The following is a 15,746-nucleotide window of genomic DNA, read 5'->3' on the forward strand; positions in this document are numbered from 1 at the left end:
ATAATTATTGTAATTAGTTAAATGTAGAATGTTATATTTCATAAAAGCCCACATTAAAACAATGTTAAGGTTGCAAAGTCAACCACACAAAAGTTAGAAAATGTCAGAATTTAAGATTGCCTCTCCAATCTGAATTCCACCCCCTTGTGCATATGCCTTATGATACAGTCTTTAATTACATACTAGATTACTGGTGCCTCCCCTAGTATGGGGGGGCACCATATAAAGGGGAGGACATATGGGTTGGGGAGGTCACGTTATCTGGGGGGTGGAGGGCTTTGTCCTCCTGCTGCGCTGGCTCCCCCCAGCATGGTCAGCTGCTCACAATCAGACCCCGGAGTCACTCTCAGATGCTGCCTGGTGCAGCACAGCAGCTGCCTGGGAGAGTGGCTGGCTGCGGCAGCAGCAGGTTGCCTCCCGCCTGGGCTTGGTTTCCTGGACAGCGGCTGAGCGAGTCGGAGCCCCCTCCTCACTGCTCCCCAGCATGCTCAGAGTCAGCTCCTGTCCCCAGAAGCTGAGCCTGGGCAGGGAGGGGTGGCAGCGACAGCCTGTTACCTCCCCAGGCTTGACTTCTGGGGTCAGGAGTTGACTCTGAGCATGCCAGGGAGGGGAAGGAGTGGGCTTTCCGACTCACTTGGCCACTGTCCCCAGAAGCTGAGCCTGGGGGGGGGGAGGGGCAGCCTGCTGCTGCTGCTGCAGCCAGGTGCGCTCCTAGTCAGCCACTGTGCTGCACCAGGCAGTGTGCTTGGAAGAGGCTCTGGCCCTGCCCTTTCCTCTCCCCACCCAGGTTGGCTGCTGGAGGGGCACTTGACCCTTTGTGTCCCTCCCAGGAGTCACCTCAAGGCCTCGTTCAGTGCACAGGATGGACAGTGGTCAGGGAATGAGGCAACTGTTCAATATTTTTATCCTCATAATTCAGTTAGTGGCTCTTGCCTTATTACTGTATACCATTCAAAGCATGCAATTAATACAGAAGTATTCATTTCCTTCTAGGCTTTTCTAGGGTTCTCCTCACCATAATATTTAATGGTCTCACAAACATTCCAGAATTTATCTCCAAGGTGAGATATGAGAGCATTAGTATTCCCATTTTATGGATGGGGAAATTGAGATGAAGATTTGCCTGAGGCCACAAATGAATCAGTGGCAAAGCCAGGATTAAAAATCTGGACTTCTGGCCTTCAGCCTTCCAGTCATTCCTCCAGACTGCCCTACCACTGTGCATCCATAGCTCCAATTTACTTTAGTTGCTGTTATGAGTGCTCAGCACTTCTGCGTATCAAATCTTGCATGTCTTTAATTGGAGTTTCAGAAAATGAGGAACACACAATTAGAAGCTATCTGCCAAAATTTTGGCTTTAGTACTTTTCTTGGTATCATATAGGAATACTGCAGCAAAGGCAGAGACAGAACTGAATTTTTCTGTGGAGCATCCACTTATCTTGACCTGAAGACAATCCTTTCTGTATTCTCTTTGTCTTCCTTTCTACATGCCTTCAAATGAGGCAGGGCTCATACAAACAGCTTAATCCACTATACAATCCTGATTCTCCCATTTTTCAACTTTGGAGTGCTTGAATTTGTAACCTAGACAAGGTTAATTTAATTGTGGATATAATTCCCTAGGGTTTTTTAAAAGGTAAAACCAAATTCTATTAGAGAATAGTAACAACCATCCATAACACTTCATTGGTAGGGTTGAACTCTGAATCATCAGCATTGCAATATAGTTTTACTACAGAACTAATCACATCAGCAGAGCTTTTGTCCTGATGGGGCATAGGGGAGAATGATTGCTAAGATCAGGTGTTGGATCCAAAAGGTGGTCAAGGATAGCTCTGCCCAGTTCTCTCTCTCCCCATTTCCCCCTGGGAGGGGTGTGTGTGGTTTCTTCTCCATGTGGTACTCTCATAGAAGAGGACAGGTTGCTGGGTCCATGAGGAGGTAATGTTAGGGAGAAGCTCAGCCTGACTCCTTCTCTTTCTGCTCCCAGACAGACTGTCTGCCCCTAGAACTCCCAGTGCAACATGTGATTCTTCTGCTTTAGCAACGGTTTTGGCCTGCCCTTAGATTAGACTATTCATGTTCAGTTAATATTTTGGCAGGCTTCCAAAGTTATCCTGAGGTACATAAGTGTCTGAAAGGAAAAGATAATTTTCAAAAGTCAAACTTGAATGGAATTTCACTGGACAATGAAAAATCTGGCACCCAGGTTTTCTCTTGGCCCAATTTTCCAGTCTTGCTGTAAACAATGGAGGCATTAAAGCAACTTAAAAAAAGGCACAAGGCTCTTTTATAATGGAAAGTGTTAGGCAACCTAAATATAGGGGTTGCTATGAGCTCCCTGGTAATGAGTAATATATATGTAATAATACAGCTGAAGATAAAATATTTTTGTTTTAATCAGATAGCAAATATAGAGCAGCGGCAGCTTCTGTTATCCAACAAAAAGACAGAAAAAGCGCAAAAGAATCTACACCTACTAATATTATTCAGCTCCTTTCAGGTGAGTAATATATAAGCAAAATAAAAACCTAACTAATTCTGAAACAAAGAGAGGGGCCAAGAAAGACCTTCTAAGACATTCTGTCTTAATCCCTATATTTTGTAGAATTCTCACTACATCTTTCACAATGTCTCTTCTGTCCCGCTCTTGGACCTCGGCAACAATGGTACCGTGATCACTTCTCTTGTTAAACTTCTCCATTACTCAGCTATGCTCATTGAAGTCAATGGGATTTTTGCCCTTGGTTTCAAAGAAAGCAGGAGGAACATAGCCATAGTTAAGCATGTTTTCCTAATATCTAGTCTAAACACTTCTTTCCTTTGTTTCAAACCATTTGTCCATGTTCTGCCATCTCCTGAGACTGTGAATAACTCCCTTTATGTATTTTGATGAACTTGTACAATTTAACAGACTGTAATATCCCTCCTGAATCACCTCTTTCTTAGATGATAAATATTTAGCTATCGCAGGTTCCTCGTATATTCTAATGCTAGTATGTTGCCCCGTTATTTTTGTTCTAGATTTTGTATCTCCTTCTGAAACGGGGGGTAATTGAAACACACATTTGTTTTACATGTTATCATTCTATGTATAAATCTAAAAAGACCATAATTTTGTTTAACAACTGCATTGCACTGAATGTGCTTATTTAGGTCCAGATCCTCAGATTTCAATGAGAGTTAGGTGCCTAAATTCCTTTGAGGATCTGGGCCTTAGTATCTTACTTCTGCCTATAAGTCTTTCACTGATTTGCTGCTTTCTAATTAGCAGCCTCCAATTTGTATTTTTGCTGTTTATTTCCTATACCTGTCTTATTGTTCAGTGTTTGTACAGCACCCAACACAATAGGCTCCTGGTCTAGCACAGGCTTCCGTAGATGCTATGATAAATAATTATAATACCTAGCAGTATTACCTTACATTTGTTAGCACTGAATTGCAAGCCTGTTTGGTAAGAAGCAGGAGATGACTTAAGGTTGGGGAACTGTTCCCTCTCATGCAAGGAGTTGGTTTTGGGAAAGGGAATAACACAGCCCTAACTCACCCAATGTACAGGAGCTGGTTCAGGAACAGGAATGCAGGAATTTGTTCTTGCATGAAAGCAGATTGAGAAGATGACAAGACATAATCAATTTGGGTGAATGCCCTCACATGCAGGGGCCTGCAAAGAGGCAAAAGGGGAGGGGAATGGGGCACTATAATCACTTTGTTACCAGTACTGCTGTTACAGCTGTTTAAGGAACTTGTGTATTAGGACTGTGAAGTTAGCACTGAAAGCTAGAGTCACAAGCCTCTAGTGTTTGTAATGAAATCCAGCAGAAAGAAATCAATGTGAGTGGGCAGGCCAGGTACATAACCTTGCTACAAGAAATTACAAAGCAGTTGTATGGCAGGGATAGCGTGGATTGTCTACAAAGAGAGGAAGTCATCTGTATAAAAACAGAACTTGTGTCATCCCTTGACTGACAAGCATTCTGTTCTCAGCTCAGAACAAATGAAATGGGCTAGCAAACAAATGAATCCCCATGTCATGTGGAAATAACTCTGGGTCAAATCCTGCAGCCTTCTGAAGCACCATAGAAGGCCTTACACACTGATGTGACTTGCTGTGAGGCATATCCTAGGCATGGAAAGGCCACACAGGGTGACTCTACTCTTCTTTTGTGCCATTGCACTGGAGTTCGGGGCATACCTGTAAAATGTCCCTCAAGTTATGTGAAGGCATACAGTTTAGTTCCAAAGTTACCTCCTTCCCACATAAAGATGGCATTCACTCACTTTTATTGTTGAAACTTATTTATATCAGAAAAAAAGAACTGTGAAACTGAGGTTATGGAAAGACTTATGTGCGCTAAGGGAATGCTGCCACAGCTTTTAAATTTCCTGCATCAATAATTTTGTTGTGTTCCTCATTTTTGGTCCCTTGTCACGTATTGTCACCTATATCCCACATCAGGGCCTTGGCAGATAAGGTATTGTGGCCTGAGGCTCTATGACTATGCCCACATTTGACTAAAGCCCACGTTAAAGGATAGATTCAAAACTATAGTAGCAACTTGAAATGGCTGTGCTGGTTTTCTGGATTCCATTCCTTCCATCTGCACAGAACCCATTGATATAGCTTCAGGCAGGAATCAGTATTTGACCTTCTGAATGTACATTATTAGCAGCTCAGGGAGACTCTGGTGCATGGCTCAACTCACTGCAGGGTTGAGTGATAACCAACATACTAAACCGAGGAGGTTATTCAACTTGGTCAAAATATCTTTGTTGCAAGAAGGGAAAGAATAGTCCTGGGTTCAGAGTATTATTGATATTAATAGAAGAACCATGCTGTTTAATAAATTCTATGTAATTTGATTTCCTTATCTTTTTATAGATTAACACAAACCAGGAGTCCTCTGAAATAACTCTAAATGGCAAAAAATAAAATAAAATAAAATACAAAGTCAGCAAATGGGAAAATAGTTTTAAAACTGTCTAGACTTGGGCACCTCACTGTTCATTCAGCATATTAGCAATAGCCTTGTCTTGCCAATTTCTTCAGCAGTTACAAGAGTCTCAATAATTTCTCTCTACAATCCAGTAATTTGTGGCATTTCAATTTTACCTAGAAAAGAGCAGATAGCGTCCTGTCTGCCTGAGCACTCTTGGGAATACAATTTATATTCCCAACATTTAGAGAGCTGGCTAGCTTCTGAAGATGTATTTATGAGCTTATTATTTTCATCCCTCAGGAAAGGAATCTGTCTCTGAAATCTTTTGTCTTTAGTAGCTCTCACTAATAACATTCTTGTTTTATCACAGTGCTAAACTATTGTGAACATAGTATGTCTAAGGGTTTTTTGACCATTGAGTATCTTATGAAATCCCAGTGTAGATTTATGATGTTGAAGAAAGAACACGATATTGGTCTTAATGTTATGCTCCTTCCGCTCCAGGATACCCATTTGACTGAAAAGTTTCTTGCTTATGAACTACTTTTACTAATACCATGGGGCTGATTATGGAGCCATTCGCTGGTTTCAAACCACCATAACTCCATTGACTTGAGTGAAAGTTACTCCTGGTTTACACCCATATAGCAAGCAGAATCAAGACTACATGGAAAGAAATGCTGTTTCTCCTAAGCACTAGTTTTAAGATCTGCCATTGCCAAGATGGATTATAAATATCTACTACCTCCATTAAATATCTACTACCTCAGAGAGGCATATTCTGACTCTTTACATATTAGAATACATTCTCCAACTAACCTGTCTTGCTCATGACAATGCAAAGTTAACTTTAATGAACTTAGGACGTTTTGGTTGTTTTTTTTTAAATGAAGTTATGATACTCCTGCCTTTTAACATTATTAAATTAGCATTCACATCATAAGGGCTGAAGACAGACTATGAATAAATCCCAGTAATGTTACTGAATATAACAAAGATCATTATGTAGAAACAAATATGTAACTGAGAATTCAATAACTTGTGAATTGAGAGGTATATTTTTCCAATATGTTATTTTGTTAGGTTCATTTTACCATCACATCTATATCACTCAGCTGAAGTTTTAGGGCTATTTGTGTAATTATTTTATGAAAATGAATGTAGCCCAGGAATAGGAAAGTACACACAGTAACCAGGTAAATCAATGAAATCCTGGCCCTTAAAAGATATAAAAGATTGAACTCGACATTGAAACAATAGAGATTCTATTAATTCAAATTCCCAAATTCTGCAAACCCAAGGCCAACAAAAGTTTTCACTGTGATTTTGTTTTTTAAATTTCAGTGGTAGCAGTTATTTTAAACAAATAAACATTAACCTGATATGTTTGCAAGCCAGACAGTACCACATTAAGAAACTGAAACTGATTATATAAGATAAAAGTAAAAGTGATTTAATTGACTTTCTTTGTTCAGGCAGGACACTGCACAAGTAAGCAAGCTATATAAATGATGGAAAGGAAATTGGAATATTTAAAACTCTTTCCATTTTAATTTTAACAACCTATGACATTAGTAACATGGTAAATGAAATGGTTTGTTTAGTATCGGGGGTTTATATTGACAATGACCTCTAATAATGAAGGGCTGGATTGTAACTTTACCATTTAGCCTGAATAAGGGGCAGGATGTCACTGCCCTGCACAATCTGGTCAGGAACCAAGGCTCTGAGAATCAAAACCTGGTGCTTCCCCTTCTGTGCTGGTTTTGGGGCACTGGCCAATGTGTTCAGGAGCAGATCCTGCCCACTCCCCACTCTGTTCGTCTGTCCATGCCCTTCTGTGTGGGAGTAGAAGTAGCAGCCTAGCTGTGGTTGGGCTCTTACAACATGTAGATTTCAAAAATGTGGGTAGCCCATGAAAGACAGTATAGGGGCTCAGTGGCTACAGTGTGTGTAAATAAGTGAACAGGACACATTACCTCAAATCATTCAAATTTCTGCATTGTTTCCCTTATTGTCCTATTAAAAGGATAGTCCCTTGTCTCTGACATCAGAGAAAATAGTTCAAATCCTCCCTCAGCTATACCTGTGTAACCTCATTTAAGTCAATGTGGTGTAAATAAGAGCAGAATTTGGCTCAATGTATAGAACAGTGTTGGCATTCCAGGGAACTCTAAGCCCAGGCCCACCTCTCCTACCTGTTCTGCAGTATTCCTTCTTGTTGAAGAAGGCAGGCAGGATGCATCTTCAGCAATGTTAAATAGATGTGAAGACTAGTTAAGAAGGAATTTTCTTTTTTAATCTTGGCCAAGTAGAACATCACATATTTGATTCTGTTCCTCCTCAGTTAATATTTGACATAGGTGAGTGGTTGTCTCTTCCTCTACAGCTTTGGTGGGTAATGCAGAGAAAAAAGCAAATCTTGTCACAATATTTACAACTGACCTCCCAGCTTTAAAGACATGAAATTTAGACAGAAAAGTATGAAATCTAATGACTAATTTCGGTTTATTCCTGTGTTTTACAAGGGAGGACAAAAAAAAATATGGGTCCAAGGCAGATTCAGAGCAACTATTTTATAGTCTGTATGTGATTTCAGCTGCCCAGGTCCAGTTATAGCCACAGACAACAGGACCAGAACACTGGTCCAATCTATGTCTGTGTCATTTCTCCATTTGATATCCAGGCATAACGGTGGGACTCTGAAGGGAGAATGGATACATTCACAAGTCTATTTTAGCCTTGTTTTTCAAATTTAATTACTTAAATGTTGAGAGCTGAATTGTACTTTTGAATTATATTTACAAAAAGTTGAGGTGTAAATTAGAGGGCATGTTTGGACAGGATGTAGCTTAATCTAAGCAGCATAATTTGCCCTCCTCCTTGGAACATATAGAAGTTCCTTTGCAAGTTTGGAGGAGTTGTGGCTGTGCACGGAGCAGGTGGATCTGGAGTTAAGATACTATCTACATCATCCCATTTCAGATCTGCAAAAAATGTATCATATCAGATAATGCTGATCTCTTCAGTGCTAGCTTATGAAGAGTTCCCAGCAAGCTCCAATTCCTCCATTTCCTAATGGCTCAGACTCCTTATGTGGGCCCTACTAAGGTGTCTTGTCTATAGGGCAGCTTCAGTGCCAGCCTGCTGGGGTGTCCTTGTACCCCTTCACTGCCACCACCACTTGCAGATGTATGTCAGTAACTGTGTGATTCCTGGGAGCACTCCATGCTCCCCCTGTAGCCACAATAGCATTTGAACAGCATGCGCCTTACCTCTGTGGGGTGGTTGTTCAGCCCCTCCATATGGATTATGCTTTGGAAAGTTCACAGATTGAAAGCTACAGAGTTTTCTGCTTCCTGCTAGCTAATCTACAGCTTTATATGTAGGAGGGCTTGATTTAGCCCTGAATTTGCTCTTACTAAACATGTTTCTGTATTTTCACTGGGTAAAATTTTCTAAGTGACTTAAGCACCTAAATCCAGCTGACTTTCAATGGGACTTAGACTCCTAATAGTGGGATTTTTAAAAATGTGCTTGAACAGATTAGGTGCCTAACTTTCATAGAAATCAAATGGGAGTTAGGTGCCTGAAGTGTAACATTCCTCAGGTGTTTTTGCTATTGATTAATGTGGACTAAAACTATTTTCTCTTTTAACAGAACCCAACCAACGAAGACCCACAGCTATCACACAAACAGCAGAGATATTGCCTGCAATTCCTGAACATGAGCATTCTCAGCAGGCGTAGGAGGTAAACAAATACCTTAAACCTCTCAGATGATTCTGCTTTCCCATCTATTGTTAAAATCAACAGATTGACCACATGCAATATGTACTCTAAATAAATTACATCGTACTTCTGGCTAAGATGCAGGAGGTGGTGAACCTGAAAATATGTTTCACGAGAGCTAGATGGCAGGAAAACAAAATCAATTTTTCTTTTAGCACCAAGACTGATCAATAAACTAATCTTTTAGTCTGTTAAACCCTGTGTGCCCCTGAAGACTTTAGCAGAAACGTTTGCACTATTTTTATGGTGTGGAGTAGTGTGTCCTGGATTTCAGAATCAAGCTGACAGTTGTTTCTGACAAGGAGTGAGGCTATGGGAACCAGAGAAAGCAGCAGGGGAAACAATTTGCTAATGAGTCCTGAAAAGAACCATGTGTTTGAAATAATAAATAATTTGCTGACCAAATTCAAACGGCAAAGAAATCCACCACCATCATCATTACAGCAGTCAGAAGAAATGACTGAAGATGTGGGTTTCAGTCAGAGGTGGGTCCAACTGTGGAGTTCAGATTCACTTTCAAACTTCCTCAAAGTTCAGCAGCATCTGGATATAGGGTGCCAGTTCTAATCTCAATGGAGACAGAGAAAAGTCTGAAAAGATATACTTACTGAAAAGTGTTTTAATGTCTGAAAATGAAATAGATCATATTTGAATAAGTAAAATCAAAATACTAATACAAAGCTGCATAGAAGAAAGGGGCCTACAGATACTTTCACAGAATTGTCATTGTATATGAAAAATTACTTAGGTTAAAAGCTTAAGAAGATCCTTATTCATTATTTACATACATTAAGTCTGCAGTTTTACAGAAAGGATATACTTTTGGTTTAATCATACATTTTCCTAAAAAAATTATTTGCTAAAATACAGTTTGACTTCAATAGTTCAGGTGTGTTAGGAGTATTAGTGTCAATGTAGTTTTGCTGACTTCTGCTTGCCTCTTTGGTTTTGGATATATATACATTTTTACTAATATGTGTGAACAAAGGGATTCTTACTAAAAGAACAAAGACACACTGTAAATGTTGCTTTTGCTTAAACCAGATGGGTTTGTTAATATAATGGAAACAGATAAGCACTGGGCATTGTGGGAATCTGAGCGCATTGGGCATGGTGGGAATATGAGCGCACACGTGAAGACTGCCTCAACTCCTTATCTTAAGGCAAGGTCAAGCAACCAGTCAGGAGAGGCAAAGGAGTATTGGGGGGAAGGTGAAACACTGAAAGACCAGAGAAATGCCTGCCCCTGACCAGAGTACAACCTCACTTCTTACCCCTTGCATGGGGCATAAAAGGGGTGGGAATGAAGACCCCAACCCAGCAATCCCCGAAATGGAACATGACCATAAGTTGTTAGGGGTGTGACTAGGGGCATGCACTGCAGGTATATTTGGGCCTGCTGAGGAGGTGGGAATGGGGACACAGGCAAGGCTTTGCGGTGTCAGAGCTGGGAAGGGGGACACTGGGAAATAGACTTTTCCGGCGTGTAGAGCTATGGATATGTTTGCTTGGAACTAATCCCAATAAACAGCGCATTGTCTGCACTTTGGACTTCTGCTCTTCTGCTTTCTGTCTGCATGACAAGAACCAGGGGAGGGGGTGAAGGGAAAACCCTCTAACAAGGAGGACCCATAGAGAAATCAGTTTGTGAATTGAAAACACTGAATTAGTTGCAGAAGTACATTTTTTAAAAGCTATGGTAGGAGACAGATGAGCTAATGACATAGCAAACACGTAGAGCTTTGATTCTGAGTGAGACTAGCTAGGTCATAGGCAGGATAATATAATACTTAAGAATATTGACCACTTATATAATGCTTTTCATTCATCATGGGATTTATGAAGGTGAAAAAGTATCACTCTCACCATTGTAAAGATGGGGAGACTGAAGTAGAGAAAGGTGAAGTAACTTGCCCAAAGATACACAGAAAGTTAGTAGCAGAGATGAGAATAGACCTCAGGTCTTCTGAGGCCTAGTCCATTGCCCAGTCCTGTGATACCAGCATAGACCAAAGTGGATTTGCCTCCTCTTCTGTGAAAATTCTCCCCTCCTCAGAACCCCGTCCTCCTTCTCCTCTGTACAGCATTTCCCTTCCTGTGGGAACGACTCCTAACCATACATGTCCTCAGTGGTAGTCATCTCATTTTCAGATCCCCACCCACATATCTGTCCATTTCAGATAGACACTTCTCTCTTCTCTGCAGTGCAGGCATATACCTAGATCTAGTGTTTAGTTGTGGCTAAGAACTGTCCCTCTGGGTTTTCTAAGGTTGCAGTAGTATCTGTTACTCAGATTCATATCACTGATCCAGAGACCACACTTTAGATCTGCTCTAGTGTCAGTTTTAAATATGACTTCAGTATCGTTGCTCATTAGACTCACATCATGCTCCCTTGGTTCATAGAATAAAATGTGCAAGGAAAGAATGATGAGCTGCTATTCGTAGGCCCTAACTTCTTTCATTCCCCTATGTGCGGATAAAGAGCAAAATGGCTTGTCTTTTTGCACTTGCAAAATGTGGCAGTCCAGGCTAGGCAGTTTGCATTTTGGGCCTTGTTTCTGAACGTAGGATGTTTTACAGTGTTGTGATTTACTCTCTCAGGGAGCAGATTGAAAATTTGTGCAGTGGGGCTTCCTGCCAGTCCAGTTTTCACAGACACACTCCACTCTCTATCAAAGGCAGCTATCCTGCTCTTATTTCCAGGTAGCACAGGCCTCAGTACATGTATATGGTGTAACTCAGGATAAAATTTATTCACAGCAAGTGCCAAATAGTGTTGAGAGGAGAAGTGTGCCTATTCAACATCCCCCATAACAACAGTAGCCACCCTGTGAAGATGTAGCTGTCTGTGGTACCAACAGTAGGCTGGAGGAAAGAGAGACAAATGAGTGTCTGATTCTTGTCATGAACCCCCAGTCTTGTTGCTGAACTCAGATCCTGCTAATGCTCTGGTGTGAAGTATTTGTCTTGCTAATAGTTAGGGACAGCTCAGTAGCCAATGACACAAACTTATCACACACACAGTGGCAATGCCTGCTGAAGTGATTTTTTTCCTTTCTAGGGAGGAGACCCCTACTGGGTAGATGCTATAGATTTACTGCTAAGTCTATGCCCCTTCTTTTTTTGTATATATGCACTGTTCCTGGCTTCTCATTTGTTACTGCCATTGGTAAGCTCCCTGCTTTATTTTTTCTTGTTAAATGTATTCAGAGTGGAGTATCTCTCTGATTTTATCCCAAACAATATCTGACTGTCACTTGCTAAGGTGGGAAACACACATTTGGCAAATCATGCTCTTTTAATTTTTTCCTAGACCACAGTACTTGTACATCTGAGTCTGTAGATGAGGTTTGAACTAAATGTTTATTTAGTTAAGAAACACCCCTAAGGTTCACCTGAAGCTGGCTTTTATTACTGTCCAAAACACTTAGCAGAAGGGTTTGATCCAAAGCCCATTGAAAACTATGGGAGTCTTTCCATTGTCTTCAGTAGGCTTCGTATCAGGCCCATTATGCAGTGTTTATCTCTGCTGACATGCTGAATACAACCAGGATATCTGAGTGAAGTTAACTCAACTGGTAACAAATGGTTTAATAAAGGTTCATCAGCTTCCAGCACTGCAGCTTTTCTGTGTGTATCTGTGTCCTAAGTTCATCCAGTCTTTGTGTGGTATTTCAGGACACTCCTCACCATATTATCTCACTGTTAGGGCCGGAGGTCACCCCTACCTTTCATGTAATATTGCTACCATCCATTAAATGCCCTACCAGCACCCCAGTAGGAAAAATACAGGCCAAGCATCCCACATGTTGAGACAATTCTCTTCAGAACACTTTAATAGCAAATTGTAAAAGGGCATGCCTGCCTTGTAGCACCCCCTTCTGCATATGACAATGCAGGTCTGCCTCGGTTTCCCATTCTCTCTCAGGACCCTTTAAGACTGCCACACCACCTAAGGGTGTAAGACAAAATTTCCCTTGGTGGGGTTTTACTATATTAGCCTTAATAAACTTGATATAAAGTCTCTTCTACCCTACATCAAAATAAAAATCTCCCTGGCCTGCAGATTCTGCCCTTGGGTTCAGAAGTTGTGCATCCCTCCTTACTTCAGGCCTGTGGTTCTGGGCCTCCAGTTGCTTCCTGCAGTAACCCTTCAGCCACCTCTATGTGGCACTTTCTCTTACCTCACTGGGCTGAGAGAGGTCCATAGCTAGCAGTCCTACTGCTGTTTCCTGTTCCCTTCTGGCTCTTTCTAGAGATCAGCTGCCCTCTTTCAGGACCCATAAAGACTGTTAACGAGGCACAGGTGCTCTGAACCCATGACAGTATTGTTTATCCCTAATTTAAAAGGTGGGGAAACTGAAACAAAGAGAGACTATACAGAACTTTAAAGCCCACAAGTACCAAGTAGTATTGTTGTTAGTGACTATGAGATGACTTGTATTTTGGTCTGCCACTTCTGTTTTGGTCAGCAGCAAATAATCCCCGCCCCCCACTATTAGAATGAAAAGAAAAGCAGGAAGCTGAGAAGAGTGCAGGAATCTTGGGAACCTCAAATTCCAGAACATACCAGAATAGTGGTTCTCAAACTTTTGTATTGGTGACCCCTTTCACACAGCAAGCCTGAGTGAAACCCACCTCCCCTTAAAGTTAAAAACACATATTTTATCTTTAACACTATTATAAATGCTGGAGGTGAAATGGGGTTTGGGGTAGAGACTGACAGCTCACAACCCCTCATGTAATAACCTCGTGACCCCCATTTTGAGAGTCCTGTACCAGAAGGATAACACAAAATCAGTTTACCAAAGTCAGACTGTCAGCTTCAATTCCTTACAAATAATACGGTACTTAGGACCATGAGAGGACTAATGTATAGGAAGGGGCACGCGATCAAGGTATGTTTCCTTTTCTGGCCATTCAAAAGAGAATAAGAGACAAAGAATTGCTGAAATAATAGATAAAAGAGGGCAATTAACTATGAGTCAGACCATCCTGTTCCGTGAAAAACCCATTCACTGGACAGTCTCCTGTAAAGTCTAAGAGATTTGGGGAGATGACTTTGTTTTTCATGGCTCAACCTGGAAGTTGTATGGAGCCTGATCTCCCATATAGTAACACAGAGGATTTCAACTGAGCAGACACCTTGAGTCCTGGGGGAAGCATATGCCCAGGGAATGACTTCTCCCGAACTCTATCCCTTTCCTGCTTCTAAAATGTCCTCTCTTAACCCACAGAGCCTGGACTATGTGGAATCACCACAAACTGACCGCAGGTTGCCAGTCTCCCTAATCTCTGTGGTGACCTATGCAGTATAAGAACACAGATAGATATAGCATACGGTGGAACTGTTACAGCACCCCAATTTCAGACTGTGTTGGGCCTCTGTCCCTGGCCCATGTAAGGGGAAGCAGCAGCATGTTCTCAGAAAGATCATGAAAAAGGCATATCAGAAAATATCATTTAAAAAGAAAATATCATTTGGGAAATTAGAACCAGACATGAAACCAAGGGTCAGCACCACCCTGTTGCGTGATGGACACGTGACAAAATTACGTGTGTGTGTGGGGGGGGGGGGGGGTTGGGGGTTATGTCATTCAGTCATTCAATTTTTTGAAAAATTACCACAAACCTCAACATTTTTACCATGGACACTTATGTCCGTGTATGGACACATTGCTGACCCTTGCAGGAAACTGACAATTCATGAATGAAATCCTACACTTTCACCTCTGAAAAGAGCAATATCCTAAAGTCAGCTGGATACAGAGATGCCTTTTATAAAAAAAATGTGCACACTCATTTTCCTAGTTGTTGCTAGATTAAATTCACGCCATATAAATCAATATTACTGAACATGTTTTATTTACTGCATGTGTCTCTTTGGCAACAAAAGCTCCAAGGGCAGGAGGGGATAACCCCAGTGTCCTGTCCCATATTTGTTCTTTTAATGAAGTAGACTAATGTCCAAGGCTGTATGAGGGCTATAGTAGGACACACATTAAAGTTTATTCTTTTTTCCTACATAATTCTGGCACCATCAGTACTTTACATTGCAAAGTGCTTTGAGGTCCCTTGGATATGGACAAAGCTTCATTGTAATTTATTATTTCTATTGTGCCATGGTGCTTCACTGTCAAATAAGACAGGTCACTCTCCCAAGGGGTTACAATCTAAGGATCTGATACTGTTCAGTTTGCAGGACGGAGGTCTAAGATAGTTGCTGCACAGTTAAGGGTGACAAACAAAAGGAGGATGTGGTTATAAGAAAGATTAAACTTCCTATAGCAAAGATAATCAGAAAAGAGAACCTGATTCTTTGGTAGCTTGAGGGAGCAGAGCCTTGCAGGTGCGGCAGGTCATTTCTGGACAATTAACTGAAAGGAGCTACATAAAATCCCAAACCCCATTCCATTTAATTTTGATCATCTTCTTTTTTTAAAGGGACCCTAACAATCTAGCTGTGTTGGGCCTGATCTAAAGCCCACTGAAATCAACAGGAGTCTTTCAATTGTCGTCAGTGGGCTCTGGATCAGGCCCCTCCTGCATTACTGGAAAGCATTCAGATACCAGGATTATAGGCTCAGTAGAAGAACATTAATAGAATAGGCAACTAACAATAAAGTGAATTAGAATAGTTTCAAGTAGACTTATGCCTCAGTTTCCCTGTCAGTTTTTTGTGGTTGTGGTTTTAAAATCACATCTTCCTTACCTCTGAGTAAAGACTCACTCAAACAGTAGGAAAAAATGACTAATTAATTGTGAAGCTGACAAATCACAAATGTAAAAACTAATATGCTGGTGATAGGGGAGGAGACAAAAATAATGTTTGTCTGTTTTAGGAATCTTAAATGTTTATTTGTAAAAAATAGGCAAAATATTCAGACAAAAATATGATTTTTAAGTTGATGGGGACCCTTTGATTTTCCTTAAAATATATAATGCCAGTTATACTCCGGGATACAGATTTTGTGCTGCTTTGCTATATTTGTATAATACTATAGTTAA

General features: G+C 41.0%; 1 protein-coding gene and 1 long non-coding RNA gene across 8 annotated transcripts in view; one reads left to right on the forward strand and one right to left on the reverse strand.

The window, feature by feature from the left end:
- The window catches only part of TMEM156 (transmembrane protein 156), a 36,844-nt gene that overhangs the window by 18,064 nt on the left and 3,034 nt on the right, over positions 1-15,746 (forward strand). For all 7 annotated transcript variants that reach the window (XM_039540572.1, XM_039540571.1, XM_039540570.1 and 4 more), the window contains 2 exons: positions 2,408-2,506; positions 8,605-8,696. In XM_039540572.1, coding sequence (XP_039396506.1) covers positions 2,408-2,506; positions 8,605-8,693 — 188 coding nt within the window. In that variant the 3' untranslated portion in view covers positions 8,694-8,696. The remainder of the gene's footprint in view (positions 1-2,407; positions 2,507-8,604; positions 8,697-15,746) is intronic.
- LOC120406173 lies at positions 7,283-12,982 on the reverse strand. Its single transcript, XR_005599119.1, has 3 exons — positions 12,923-12,982; positions 9,137-9,298; positions 7,283-7,332 (listed from the first exon to the last, which is right to left on the reverse strand). It is a non-coding gene; the product is annotated as an uncharacterized LOC120406173 (long non-coding RNA).

The sequence above is a fragment of the Mauremys reevesii genome, linkage group 5, assembly GCF_016161935.1.
Source record: "Mauremys reevesii isolate NIE-2019 linkage group 5, ASM1616193v1, whole genome shotgun sequence".
Lineage (NCBI taxonomy): Eukaryota > Metazoa > Chordata > Testudines > Geoemydidae > Mauremys > Mauremys reevesii.